This window comes from Geospiza fortis, unplaced genomic scaffold (genome assembly GCF_000277835.1).
Source record: "Geospiza fortis unplaced genomic scaffold, GeoFor_1.0 scaffold97, whole genome shotgun sequence".
Classification (NCBI taxonomy): Eukaryota; Metazoa; Chordata; class Aves; order Passeriformes; family Thraupidae; genus Geospiza; species Geospiza fortis.
In genome coordinates, this window is record NW_005054343.1 from 4,071,229 (window position 1) to 4,086,503 (window position 15,275).

The 15,275-nt window shown below is 43.2% G+C and overlaps 1 protein-coding gene across 1 annotated transcript in view; it reads right to left on the minus strand.

The window, feature by feature from the left end:
* Nucleotides 1–11,647, minus strand: part of RSPRY1 (ring finger and SPRY domain containing 1) — a 29,905-nt gene extending 18,258 nt beyond the window's left edge. Inside the window, exons 1-4 of the mRNA XM_031058467.1 lie at nt 11,582–11,647; nt 5,964–6,140; nt 3,462–3,958; nt 503–555 (exon numbers count right to left, since the gene is read on the minus strand). Coding sequence (XP_030914327.1) covers nt 503–555; nt 3,462–3,808 — 400 coding nt within the window. The 5' untranslated portion in view covers nt 3,809–3,958; nt 5,964–6,140; nt 11,582–11,647. The remainder of the gene's footprint in view (nt 1–502; nt 556–3,461; nt 3,959–5,963; nt 6,141–11,581) is intronic.
* Nucleotides 11,648–15,275: the final 3,628 nt, after the last annotated feature.

The following is a 15,275-nucleotide window of genomic DNA, read 5'->3' on the forward strand; positions in this document are numbered from 1 at the left end:
CTGGGAGAATTTCTCCTGCTGTAACAAAGATGAAACAGCCCCTGCTTGTCCTGCAGGAGCACTGGGGGACAGGGTTGGGACAAATACAGAGCAAAGCAGAGGTCTCAGGTCAGCAAGACCCAAACCAAAGGAAGCTGCTCTGTGCTGACACCAGGGCACACAGGCTTGGCCCATGTCTGTGTACAGGTGTAGGATGTTCCTGCTCAGCTGCAAACAGCCACTCTTGGTGGCTTAGGGTTTAATGCCACTACAGTGTGTTTGTGGCCATCCACTGCCTGCTTCTGCAGATTTCACGTGGGAACTTTAACTGAATTCAAACAAACTCAGGCCAATGCATGAGCTCAGTGAGGTTCTGAAGGGCAGAACTTTGTTCTGGTTCCCACACCCCAACACACCCAGCTGAGGTGCATTTTTCTTTGCAAAGAAAAGAGGGGCTTGGGGTTTGTTTTGTTTCTTTTGCCTGTGAGTCACAACTGAAATGCCCAACACAATGCCTTGATACCTGTTTCTGCCATTTCATGCAACGTGATCATTGAATAAGGAGGCTCCTGGTCACTGAAAGAGATATTACACAGGTCAAAAATTATACACAATCATCAATGTAATACAATGAATAAAATGATTACTCACAGACAGAAAACAAATCCAGTAACCATTTAACAAAAGGAAGTTACACAGGCTGCAGACTGCTAATGTCATTTTCAGGTCTGAAACACAGATGGGATTTGAGCCTCTCTCTGGCTCAACATCAACATCTGCATGTCTGCAACAGCTGACAAGTGAAATTGTGATTCACATCTGCATGTCCAAGAGCTGAACATAATGCCTGGATTTGGTGCTGTTCATTAGCAGGCTCCTTGTAGCACATAATGAGGCACTGCATGTCAGAGGTCACAAAGTGAACCCAGAGCAGTGCACAAGGGGCATCACTTCAACAGGATTTTTTTTCTCAGAAATTCTCTGCTAAATATATAAATATTTAAAAACCACCACAAAACCCAAATGGGAAGCCACCTAACAGCATCATAGTCTTCAACAAGAATTGTTAAAAGAAACAGTTAAGGCAGTTTAACAGAAAATATTTCATCCAAGCCATTTTCCAACATGAAAACCACAAGAAGCTCAATAGCTCAGGTCCTCAGTCCAGTTTGCTGGAATAAGGACACAAAGCTATGGACACATCTGTGTACCTGAGCAGGCACTGCCAGTGAAAGTACCTAAAGCAAGACCCCAAAGTCCTGCTCAGTAAGCACCTCTAGGTCCAGAAAAAGCTTATCCAGCAGCATGTCCTAAAATACTTTATTCAGTGCTCCTCAGGCACTGGGATCTAACCCCAGGCTTAGACTTTATGTTCCACACTCACACTCGATCACACAGCTCTAAAAAGAAATTGGAAATGTGAAATACAGAGGAATTTGAGAAAATTTCAACAGACATTACTTATGGAGATAATAAAACTACTCAGTTTGAGAGATTAATCATAAAGAAGAGAAAAATCTCAGCATTGCTGGCATATATATGACATAAATACATGTCTTTCTTTTCTTACAAAAAGGTGAGCACATTCTTAAATATTTCCACAAGAAAATGCTAAAGTCCAGTTTAACGCATTTTTATATTGCCACAACATTTGAAACAAAGTTGGGTTGTTTTTTTAACTCGAGGCATCTTCACCTTTCTTCTGGAAAGTATCTGCCTAGAAGGAAAAAAAGTGCAGTTTTGCAGCCCGTATTACATCAGGAGAAAGGATAGAAAGATTCAAAGAAATGAGAAAAAAAACCCCAACAAAAATTCCCAACCATAAGTACAAGTAAAGGCTGCAATAAAAAGGAATGACTTTTATCTGCAAGATTTCTGATTTTTGTCATGAGTAGCAGTTTTTCACAGTACTGGCACTGAGCACAGGACAATCCTGTCCCACGGATTTGCCATTTTAACCACTTAATTTCCAACATCCCCACCAGGACACACCTTCCTCATTTTGAAACAAAACAGCCATTTTGGTAATTTCTTAATTTGCAAGGCAGCTTTTCATATAAGCCCCAAAATATAGAATTTATCCTTCTGAGTTTATGAAATTAAACTTCTAGGAAGCAGCTATCTCTAGATAAGAGAGAAAAAAACATCAGTTGTCAGATATGTTTTAGGTCAGAACTTTGAGATTTGATAAAACCAAAAACAACAACAAGAAAAAGAAATGAACCCCAAGAAAAAACAAACAAATAATAAACAGGCTAAGCAATGATTCTCATTCCTTATCACAGTTCATTTTACTGTAATCTGTATAAAAGCCCCCATAAAAATACAGTAGCTTCAGGAATTGATCAGAAACAGGACTCCATGGGCAGTGAAATAACCATGCTTATTGTCTCTCAGTAGCATAGGAAAGCGCTCACAAGATTACAAAACTGATTGCAAGACCCACAGGAACAGGATTGACTGTGGGCAGAAGTGTTGTGAAACAGTTTAAGGAGCTGAACTTGAGGGAAAGGGCATGTGAGACTGGGCAGAGACTTTAAAAACCATTTGCCATGATTTGAAGACAGAGCACAAAATAAAACCTGTTAAAAAACCAACCAAACACGTATCTTAGACCTAAATGTTCATGAAAAACATCAGTCCTGATATTTTCACTTAAAGCCTTAGACAGCAAGAAGGCAAACTCCTTCTCTGCAGGCACATTCCAGAGTTGATGCAGGTATATGAATCAAGGCTCACTTATTTTGAGTCTCATCCACCTTAAACTCAAACCCCAGCTCTCAGGCTGGAATTGTGCTTTTCCTTCAGTTCTGGTCTTCCCAATTCCTAGCCTGCACCTAACCCAAAATGGGTTGAGCTAACTTAACCCATCATTTTAAGGTCCTTTTAAAGCTTTGTAGAAAGCAATACAAAACCAAAAAAAGACCAAAAAATGGATGAGCCCATAAATATCCCCCACGCCCTTAATGGATGCTTTGAGCATGCCAGGAATGTAATACTGGGATTGTGAGTTGGGCAGTCACAACATGTGATCTTTAAAAAGTAGTCAGACTTACAACTGGAAAGAAAACCTCAGTCTGTTTATCCAGGCTAATAAAGATCAAAGCTCCCTATTTTGCTTCACCATTTCCAAAGAAGTAAAATCCAGCCTGCAAATAGAAAACTGCACAACAACCAATTTTTAGGACAGAAGTTCCCAGCCTCTGGAGCATATCTATTGCTTCCTAAACTGTGTATCTGTGCCAGGTAAGAAATCAGGAACTGTGAGGAAGCTCCTCAGCTCCTGGAAGAGTCTGTACCTGGGCACTCAGGAGCTACTTCTATTACCTAGGAAAGGTGCTCCTCTCCTAAGCCTCCAGATGGAAACACGCAGCTGCTCCAGGGAGGGTCAGGTGCAGATCGGTGAGAGGCTGGAGCCACAGTTTGAGAGAAGACAAGAACATTTTCATTCATGTTGAATTATTCCTTGAGGAGGTACTTACTTATCTACCAACGTCCGAATTACAGCCAGTGTGTCAAGCACCAGCCCATCCACATTCTGTTTTTTCCTCCTTGGTTCATGAGGCCCTCGACCCCTCCTGGGTGGACGGACAGGGTCCCTTGGGTGGCTCCTTGCCTCAGGGATGTGTGTCCTGCTGTGCTCCGTCTGTCGGCCCTGAGAGGTCCCGTTGTCCTCGGCCCCGCTGTCGTCGCGGCAAACGCACGAGTTTCCCATGCTGCCAGCCCCCAAGGCTCCCAGGAAATGGGGAATGTGGTGCTCTAGAGTCAACAGCAGAGCTTGGAAAAGGCTTCTGCTAGCATAGAACACAACCCAAGCAACTACAATCATCTAGGAAGTTTTAAAAGAAATGTTTGTGCGATCCCGGATCGTGATCTTTTTGCATCTTAAATGCTGCTGCCAGCTGGAATGAGTGAGGAGTTGGAGACTTAGTTGCTGACAGAATCACTTAAAACACACATTGGTCATCCAGAAGGAGGTCTGAAAAAGCAAACACAGAACAAGAGTCAGTGTTACTACTGCTAGAAAACAACAGAAGAATTCCTATTTTAGTAAATACCAGCAGTTCTGGTGGCTAAAGCAGCTAAGAAACACAAGGCTTTACCTGAAGTCTATTGTGGGGAAAGGGAAAGGAAGGAAGCGGAGGAGGAGGAAGTTCCCCTGGTAAGGAGCTCTCACCCACACACCATTCCTTTCTACACTACCTATTACCTCCCAGCTCCTTGGTGGTTTTTGGATGCAGAGGAACAAGTTTGCCTGTAAATGTCCCACACTGCTGCCCTTTAAACACCAAGTATCAACCAACCAGTTTCATTTGCCCTTTACAGAGACACATGGCTTATACCACCCCAATAAAGGCTGTACACCTCAGGTTCTCATTTCACATCAGGAACATTTCCAAACTATAAAACAGATAAAATGGTAAAGAACTATCTTACAGTTATGGTTTATCTCAATAAACAATAGATTTAACAGAGAACCATTTGGTCCACCTGTGCATAAACACACATTTTTGGAACATGCCTACATCTCCTGCATTCTCACCCAAAGAAGCACTAATACTGAATTAAATAGGAATTATAGACAACATTTTAATGCCTCACAAATCTAACCGGGATTTTGAAATGGGTGTTGTGTGCCTGTTCGGATCTAGTGTCACACCGATCTCCCATTTTTGGGAACAAAGACTAATCCAATCATTCTTCTGTTCTTCATTCAAATGGTTTGGATCACATACAGGCCCGTCTCTCCCAGTTATTAACTTGCATTTGCAAGAGAAAAAGGATTCAAAGCCCCATTTCACAACAAGTTATGTTTCAAGGCATAGGGCATATTTTTATAGAACTTTAAGTAAAGTCTCAGGTAATATAAAACCCTACAAAAGATAGAATTTCACTACTTACACACTTCAGGCATGTCAGAATAAGTAAGTAATTTTTATCCTTTCAAGAATCAAGTTTAACATTTACACTAGAAGTTATGGTGAATATCCTGTAATAGGTTATTACTATTCTTCAATTATTAAATAATCTCATTAACAGCAGACGTGTAGCACCATAAATTCAAAAGAAAGTCAAAGAGAGCTGACACCTTTTAAATATGGAAGGCCCCCACCATCAGAGCCAACTGGCAACTCTGCAATTGCTGGCTGCCCTTTGGGACAAGATCACAACAACATTCAGGAACCAGACACTGGTCATATGAGCAACTCTTGGGATGTCAGCTGTCACTGGAAAAGCACTGCCACGAAGCTCTCACAGGCTCTTCTGCACTGTGAAGCACATCATCTTTTAGCACAGAGAAATGTTCAGTATTGAGGCTAACTAAGAAAAAAAATCAATTCCCCAAAGGATATTAATAGGAAACAAATACAGGATCTTGACTTCTTGGTCAAGAAATTCCTAAAGCACAGATCATCAAAAGGGTTTCAGCATCACATCACGCTTGCTTTTTGCCCTGAGCAGTTTGGCCATCAGGCTCAGAGTCCTTCCATCTGAGCCAATCCTGCTGGCATCTTCTCAGTCAGCAAGTCACAGGGAGATGAGAGGTGCCAGTGCAGATTGCAAAGACCTCCAACAGAATTGGCCGAGTTCACAACTGGTTAAAACGACTTTCTTGATTTTAAAAGGAACTAGTTATGTTAAATGCAAATCATGTCTTTCTAGGGAATATGTATATATTTATGAATCTGGGTCATTTAAGGGCTTTTTAGCAAGATAATGCTAAAATCTAAAACTGTTACAGATTTAGAATCTGCATAAAGTTGTTCTGTAACTTATGGAAATGTTAACACAGTGAATCTATCTTGCCATCAAAACAAGAATGGAAAAGCTGTATTTTAGAGATGAACAATGAGTAAGAACCTAAAAAACCTAAAGAAATAAAACCAGACATATGTCAAGATTAAAACTGATTATTGAAGCCTAAGGTTTTCTGGCTGACAACTTAAAGCATGATTAAAACCAAGTAATTATTATCAACTCACCTGTAAGTTTGCTTGGTTCAGGAATGGCTGGGGGAGCTCAAAGTGCTGTGGCAGAAGTGGGTTGTTCTCCAGGGCACAAAGTCTCTTTGGAAAAGGCAGTGCTCTGTAAGCCTTTATGGTGGGCACTGAGTCATTACTCACTCTGCTTTCACTCCTAGGAACTGCACTGAGGAGTCCCTGAGGAGAGATGGAAAAAAAAAAGAGAATTCACTTAGAAACTGCATCTAAGGTAGACATACTTTACCTCCTCCCTACACCTGCCATGACATCAAGCCACACTGTTATTTTCAGCTATACAGAGTCTTATTTTCAGCCTTTACAGAGGGAATTCTCTTAAGGCTTCAAAACCCAGTTTCTCATCTAAAAGCTTTAGGACTAGACACAGAGACAGAAAACCCAACCTGGTTCTACAGCCTTGGTATTCCAGATTACACAGTACCAACTGCAGAGCAGTGACCAACTCCTCACCTCAAATTACTCCCTACAGGAGGAACAAGAGAAGCAATAATATCTGCTCCAGACAGAGCAGAAAATAAAAGTACACTATAAAAGCTGATTAGATAACAGGAAGAGAGAAATGACAGGATAAACTCCCCTTATTTAGTAAAGAGCTGGGTTTGACAGCATTCACTTGGCTCTTGCTCACCATCGCATACAAGGAGCTCATTGTCAAGCCTGAAACAAACTGAAAGGCTAAATAAATTAGGAACACAAGGTAGGAGAGATTGCTACAGATCTGCTCACAAACCAGCTTGTCTGGATAGAGCACAAATGCAGGAAGAAAGGTTCTGAAGTGCAAAGGACACTAATAAAAATACAAGTTTTTATTCCATAAGAAGTAGCTGGTACTCCAGCTCTCACCAAACAGCACAAAATGCCAATGCCCAGCACCTCCTCTGTGGGACACTCACTGAGCAGCTGCCCCAGCACATCTTGCCCTCAACACAGCCCCCAGATCAGATGTTGCTGGAGCAGGACACCTTCCCTGAATTGGTGAAAAGCAGCTGCCAGCTGCAGCCTGCTGTGCCCCCCACACCCGCCCTGGCACTGGGACCAGCCCAGCACAGGGAGCAGCTGCTCTCCTGGCAGGTTCAAGCACAGGCATGGGTGCACAAAGGAGTCATGAGCTCCACAGGCTGACCAACCTGCCATGGCTGAAAGTCCAAGTGTGCAGACAAAATCATCATCCATTGGAAGGGATGCTGTGGGAGTGGATTTGCACCTGCCTGGCAGTGCAGGTGCCCAGCCTGCCCCAGAGAGGCCTCCCTGGATCATCCCACCGAGCACACCAGTGGAGGAGTTGGCTCCAAGTGGCACTGGGATCATTGCTCTGCAATGTGCAGCCCTAAAGTCAGTGATTCATCCCCTCAAATATTCAATTACAGCCAACCATAACACTGCCTCATGATGGAAAATGCCTCTTCTTTCCATGAAATGGAGTGCACTGCCAAGCAAACAAAAAAACCCTCATGCACATAAATGGGGAAGGTTTCAGCTACCAAAAACACTTTTCCAGTTTCTGCCACCACTACAAGACTAAGATCAGTGATTTCCCCTCTTGAGCAGAGTAACACAGGAGCTCAGTCAACAAACCACACAGCAAAGCTGACAAGTTTTCAAAAGCAAAACTGTAAGTTTTGGCCAGCAGCTTCCTATTACAAAGATAAAATAATTAGAAATATTTCCTCAGCATTTCTTTCCCAAAGAAATGATGCTCCTAAAAAGGAAGAGATGGAAATGCTTGCAATGCCTGTCAGATGAAAGTTCAAACCAGAAGGAAACACAGCTATGGACTGCTGAAAGATAATCAACTTTGATACAGGAATAAGAGGAAGAAGCAGCCTGTTTGAAAAACAAGTTTTTTTTTAATAAGGAGAGCTTTCAGCAGTGAAACAATGGGGATAGTACTGAAAACCAACAATTTCCAGTAAATGACATACAACTAGAATGTGAAATGGAGACTTTCTCAGGAGATCCCATTGATATACAACCTCTCACCTGTGAGACTTGTGCAGCTGAAGAGCAGCAGGTGCTGGTTGTCCAGAGTGGTTTCACACAGCCAGGGGAGCACAGGCTTCAGGAGGAGCAGGTAAATACCCTGCTGCTGCTTTGGCATGTGGTAACCAACCACCACGTTGTGTAATCTGAAGCAAACCCCTAATTCAGTTCTATTTTCTTTAAAAATACCTTGGAGGGTTAAGAGTAGTGTCAAAACACGATGGGAAGCAGCCTTTACTGGCATGCAGCATTTCACAAAGCCATTGCCACAGCTGCTCTTACTGAGGCAAGAGCACCTGAAACCAAAAGCAGACTGACCTTGAGCATGCCAGTTTCACAGAAAGGGAGACTCACCACGTCTCAAAGCCTTCCAGCCCCTGCACAAGTGCTCATCAGTGGAAACCTCAGGGTTGTACAAGGCTTATGCAAACAACTGGGCTTTAACCCTGATGCCTTCTCTAGGCAATTCATCTTTGTCACACACACAGAGCTGGAGGATCTGATCTCTTGTTTGACTTGATGTGAAGCAGAAAGAAGCAGACAGTAACTACCACCACAGTAGTTTCTTTTTCTGTAGACTCAGTGTGAAAGTCAGATTTTACAGTCACTTGCACACCGCACTACTTTGTCTTTTCACTTCCTTTAAACTCCTTTTTTAAGCTGGTACACTAAAATTGCAGCATGGATTTAAAGTAAACTTCACTTTCTCACTTAAAGGAGCATCACCAGAGCAGGCCTGGCAGGGATTCCTCCCTGCAGTTTTTCCCTTACCTCTGGATACAGAGACACTAGTGCTCAGGACATGCCAGGCATCAGACTGTTCAGCTTGCTTTCTGAAAGAGAAACTGAAGCATTTCCCACCTTTTGAGCTTCCCCATCTCAGAGGTTATCACTTGTCATCTGTCATTTAGGTGGAACTGTCCTTTGTACTACAGAAAACCTCAACTTTGCTTCATGTCTAAACCAAGGCTGCTATCGATCACGCTTCCTGCAGCTCCCCAAGCCACAGATGGATCATTGAATTCCTTATCAGAGCCTGAGCTTAAGCTCTGCTTTGAGGCAGATGAAAGCACTTCTGAGATAATGATCTTTTTAAAAGATGGTGGTATCTGACAGCCCAGTGAAGTTGAACAAGAGGTGCCTCCAGCAGGGTGACGTGGCCTGGCAGAGCTGAACAAGCTCAGCAGTTGCCCAAGGAGCAGAGGAGAATGCACTGCTTCACAAGTGCCAGGGAGATAAAGATGATGCCCTGTAGATGGCAAGGAACACTAATCCTATAAACTGCAGGGATACAAGCACATGAAATAAAATCAATTAGCTATACCCTATTAAGTTTTGGCACAGACATTCATTTTGAAGCTTATAAATAACTCTTTCAATTAATTCAAGTTAATCTTCCTTGCTGCCCAGAAAGTTAAAGGCGTTATCAACAACACAATTCTGACAAAAGCATTCATGATATCAGGGTTCAATATTAAATAAAAACTCCACCAAAAAAAAAAGCCCAAAACTCTCCCAAAAAATCCACAAAAAATTCCAGAGTAGACTATGCTGGAAGGAAAGTGACTCTGTGGATACCAAGCAGAGGTACAGAATGGCAAAGAAATCCTCTCCCCCAAAAAAAGACTTTTTTTTAAAGCTTTGCCTAGTAAAATTTGCAACAGTTCGTTTCAGAAAGGATAAGGCTTTATCTACATCAGTATCAAAAAACCAGTGGAAGAGTTCTGTTCAGTCACGTGGAGATCAGCTCCTTGCAATACCTAAAGAACCTTGTGCATGAGCAAAATCTAAACCACAAAAGCATTTTGAGGGGCAAGTCAAGAGACTGAGCAGCTCAGTCACAGCACAGCCCTGCCCTGGGAACTAGAATTAGGACTTGCACAGGGGCATCCAAGTCACCACATTGTGGGCACCAGGAAGATGCTTCAAGGAGGGACTGCTGGAAGCAGGGGCAGATTCTCGTCAGCAAATCACCAGCCTCATGTAAGTGAGCCAAAAGAGTGGCAACTCAGAGTTTGTTTCTTGTCTAAACTGATCTTAGTGCTTTTCTTTCTTCTGTCTCAGAGCTGGGCTTGTTTTCAGAGGAACACTGGGTGCAGAACTACTCTGTAGAAGGCAGAACAGTCTCCTGCTGTAGACCACAGAACTTAGCCCAGCTACACGGCATGACTAAGCTACTACAAACACATAAAATTCACATGTCCACAAACTGTTCTCAGGGTAAAATTTGAATAACATTGCTGAAAAACTCAGCAATGCCTCAGTTGGAAGCCTGCATTATCAGCTGTCTGACAAGTGCCTTGGTGAGCAGACAATGTCTGGAAACAGGCTGAAGAAAGTTCCATGTCTTGATAATTAAAGCAGCATCAGAGGATGGCCTGATCTTTCAGTGGGCAGAGCTAGAGCCAGCTTTGTGGCCCTCCCTGCCAGCCATGGAAAGCTGGCTGCTCTTTGCTAGACAAAGTTCAGGACTGTACTGACAGAGCAGGAAATGCCCTTCAAATTCCCTTTCCTCCTGTGAGTGGATACAGTGACAGCTGCTCAAGAGACTGTCACTTGAGCCCAACACAACATGTAGGTCACTAGGTTAGCAAACCTGCCTTGGAAGCACTCTTGGAAAGCACAATTCCTGAACGACCTGGGGCTTCCAGAGCTGAAGAATACAGAACCTGAAACAGCTCTGGGCAGGTCACTGGAACCCCCTTATCTCACCAATTTCAAGGATCACAGAGTCAATAAGTTGGAAGGGACTTTCAAGATCGAGTCCAATCCAGCCCCAGCACCCCAACTAAACCCTGGCACCCAGTGACACATCCAGGCTTTTTTTAAACACATCCAGGCTTTTTTTAAACACATCCAGGGACAGTGACTCCACCACCTCCCTGGGCACCCATTCCAGTACCTCATCACAGAACACACTTAAAACAACAAAAAACCCACCCAAACAGGAACTCAGTTTCATTTCTCCCCAGGTCTCTCTCTTCAGGTTCTGCCTTCAGGACCTTTCTGCCCTGCCACAAGTCTGCCAGGAGAGAGCCTGCTGTGGATTCACCAGCCACTGTAACAAGGGCCCCTGCCAGGTCTCTCAGGTGTCCTGCTCCAACCACTGAGCTGTGGTGTTTCCTCACAGTGTTTTAGGGCCCCTCCAGTACCAAGAAAGCCAGAGGAAGTTGTTCAATGTGCTGTGGCCAAGGGGGGAAGAGCCCTGAGAGATGGCTTGGCCATGTGCAGGTGGGTTGGGAAGTGGGAGGATGATGAGCACGTGTCTCACAAGGCAGTCTGAATACGGCTTAAACAAGACTGTGCACCCAGTTTAGTCAAAAAAAGGCAAAAAGCACAAAAACTATTTAAGAGGCTTTCAAAATCCTGTAACAGTACCAGGTACATAAAGTCTCAGCCACCTGGAGCTTCTGCTAAATAACTTCCTGAGGAATTTCAGGAGAATTAAGATTAAATTGTTTTGATAATTACCTGTAAACATCACTTCACTGAATGTTACAAAGGGGTAATGCTCTAAAGAGAGAATAACTCACCTATTGTTAATTTTTTTTTAATCTTTTATTTCAGGACTGATACATTAACCAGAGTTTGAGTGCAAACACACACCATCTTGGACTCACCATTAGCTGAGTGTTTTTAAAAGCAGGGAGAACAATTCTAATTCTGATCCATGCCAGACATCTTTGCCTTTAGAGAAAAAAAAAAAAAAAAAGCATCAGCAGGTTGCTGGGTTTTCTTTTTTCAGTATGACTTTCTAGCATGTCCCACTGTCTGCAGGAGGGTATAAGATACATGTGAATGGTGCAGCCTCCTGGCTCATAGTTCATCAGCTGCCCTCTAACCTATGATTCAAGCTGTAATTGCATCAGTTTGTGCACATGCATTGAAGCCAGAAATCCAAAAGCCCATGCCAACACTTCAGATCAAAAAGTCCTTCATACTCATCCTTCTCCCACCTAACACAACACCAAGATATTCAGATACTTAGAGCAAAAGGGAGGCATATTCTATGGGAAAAAAAAAGCCTTAGAAAGGGAGAAAAATAATGACAGTTGCGTTTCATATGCTCAGAAACCACTATTTCCCCAAGGGGAGAGATTTATTAGGAAAAAGATGGATTTCTTCTTACTTATCATGGTAACTCCCTGAACTCCATCTAATAAACATGCATTAAAAACCAAGGAGCAGCCCCTTATCCCAGACTTTGCACTGCACAGGCAAAGCCCACCCAGAGCTCCCACGGCAGAGCTGTGCTCCCAGAGCACAAGCCTGGTCACAGGAATGGCAGATCAAGGGCAGGTAATTACAAGCACTCCTGAAGAGAGATCATGATGCATTGGTCAGCCACGCAGCCTCGTGAGTCATGTGTGAGCATTTGACTTTTATTAGACCTCAGCAATATAATGAAGAATAGAAAAGGAAATAAAGATCATGCTGGCACAGTCACTGCCCTGCAATGCCAGTGTTACAGTTACCACACACAGACCAGGAAAATTAAATATATTGTCCGGACACAAGGTAATACAATGCACATGAGATACCTGAAAGACAAGGAATCTCAGTGTAAGATCTGCACTGCTTAAAGCAATGAATAAATTCAAAGCCTACTGAGCAATCATAAGTTCAATAGAGGGAAAAAACCCACAAAAATCAGTTTGAAATGCTGAACACAACATATTGATAATGGAGCAGAACAGGACAAATATCATGACATTAGCTGGCCTTCAATTTACTACAAGCTGAAGCATTTTAAGTGGCTGCCTCTGTGTTGAAGGAAAGCACACAGTGCACATGATGAGCCTTACTCCACTTTGTGAGGATATCAGCACATAACTACATGAACAACTGAGGACATTTCCAAACACAGCACATTGCCAGGTGGGGGAGATAATGATATCAAAGGAAATTGGAATGAAGAAACCTAAGGAGTTACAGGCCAGTAAGTGTTCTATGACAAATCATTGCCTTTATCACTAACTTACTGCTTACACTAATAAATATCTTCCTGTTATTCCTCAATTTTAACAAACAAGCAAAAAGCTTGAGGAGAATTGACTCTGATTCCACCTGAAGGGCAGAATATGAGGGATGTCTTACTTCACAGGAGGGAACCAAAACATTGTAAGTGATCTATTTCAGTCCTATCCATTAGACTCACAGCAAATGAAATGCACTTCAAGGTAAGACCTCCTATGTGAAAACACTGATAATGTACCAAGGGAGAGCACTGCAGGGTTGTGCAGAAAACCATCATGTCCCTCTAAGAGGAAAAAAAAGAACATTAAGAAAAGCACAGAGTAATGTATCAGTGAGAGAACAAGAGAGCCACTGAGTGATCACCAAATTATGAGGCCACACAGTAAGATACCACAGTGGCTACCACAAAGCTTTGCAGTGAAACTCCCTGTATAGGAGGCTGATGGTAAATTAAAGGGAAAGTTAAAGACCTCAGGGAAACCAATAAGCCCACCTCCCTGCAAACACACACTGGTATCACAGCTGCTGATAAGGGAGGTGTGTGGGCAAGCTGGATTAGCTCTATCAGCAATCTAAGAGTGGGTAAACAACCAAAGCCAAGCTAATAAACAATCAGCATCAGCAAGAGTTATCACAAGAGTTGTGCAGAATGCAAAACACAGCACTAAAATACCCTGGAGGAGCTTCCTACTCAAGTGATGGACAGGGGAAACTGAAAACTTTCATTTAGCAGCAACCTCAAGAGAATGCCTGGATGAAAAGGGAAGAGACAAGAAGCGATCGCAAAACTACAATTGCGCTTCACTCATCTGAAAAAGAACACAGCACAGGAAATTCACAATCTGTTCAAGCAGACCTATAAATAGGAACAAACAGCAGAGATTGGGGCACAAAGCAATAACAGCAATGTCCTAAAGGGAGGGACAGAGGAATGGGTGCCAGGAGGAGAAAGGGCCTGTTTTGCTGAGTGGACTTGGGCAGAGAACAAAGACACAGGCAAAAGCGCTTACAGAAGAATGGGCCAGATTTAGATCAATTCTGTGCATTTGGATAAATGCAAAACAAAAACACATTTAACAGCATCACAGACTCTTAAAATAATATGACAAGTTTTGAGAATGCAGAGTCCTCCGGAAATCCACAGTCAAATACAGGAGTCCAAGAGGAGATGAGATGCAAGGGAATATTTCAGGTGGCTCAAAGGTGATGAGAACATTCACTGTTTAAAAATCTGTATATTTTAACAAGAAAAGTGCAAAATACCAGGAAGAAAACAAGGGAAAGTCACAGTAAACAGTGGATGTAGGTTTCCACGTGACAATAATCTCATAGCAGTGATGGATGTACAGAAAATTAGCAGAACTGAGCTGAGAACCAGCACGAGAAAAGAAAACAACACCAAAACAAATACACGCATTCAATGCAAGACAAAGGACAGAAAAACTAAAATCCTGAGGCAAAGCTAGTGCTAAGTAGAAAAAAAAATCTCTTATATTGAAGAAAACAAACACTGACACAGACACAAAATGAAAAAATAAAACCCACCCTACCAAACACACCAGCATTCAGAAAACAGAGCAGGCTGAATTAATTTAGGAGAGAAAAGGCAGCTCTTATGTCTGTGCTCCTCCATGGACCAAAGTTTCACTGTGTGACAAAAACTGGTAACACTGGCTGAGCACCCAAATGAACTCTGGGCTCAGGGATCAGTTTGCAGTAACGAAACAGAAAGTGACAAGTAAGGTGACTACAGCCATTCCTGGGATCTACACTAAGATTGTGCCTAGGAGGGACAGTGCACCTACTGCTACACAGCAGAACATATGAAAAAAAAGCAATTCCTAAAAAGAGGGGGTCAATGAAGGCCTGCGAGACAGAAACAGCGATCAGGAGGACAGAATCAAAGGGCTTAAAAGAGAAACTCACGCTCGATATGGGCATAATACCAGCAGTGAAAAAATCCTGCTTTAGAGCAACTGAAGTGGGAGAGCGGAGCCGAGGTGCTGCCGCACCCGCAGCAAAGGTGCCGCTGCCCAATCTACCACGCAAGAATGTAAAACAAAAGATCCAGGTAAACGAGTGCATTTGGTGGCCCGCTCCACATCTCCTCTGTGAAGCCAGAAAACTTGCAGTAGAGAAGCATTTTCACATTGAGAGCCATAAACAGCGTTCAGGACCTGACTCCTCTCACTGAAATACAACACCCGAGGGCTCGTTCATTCACCTCCCGCCGCTTCCCCCAGCGAGCTCCAGCTCCACACGCCAGCCCAGCTCCGGGGCCTCCATCAGGGCTCAGCCAGCCCGGGGCTGCACCTCGGCCAGGGAGGTGCAGGGATC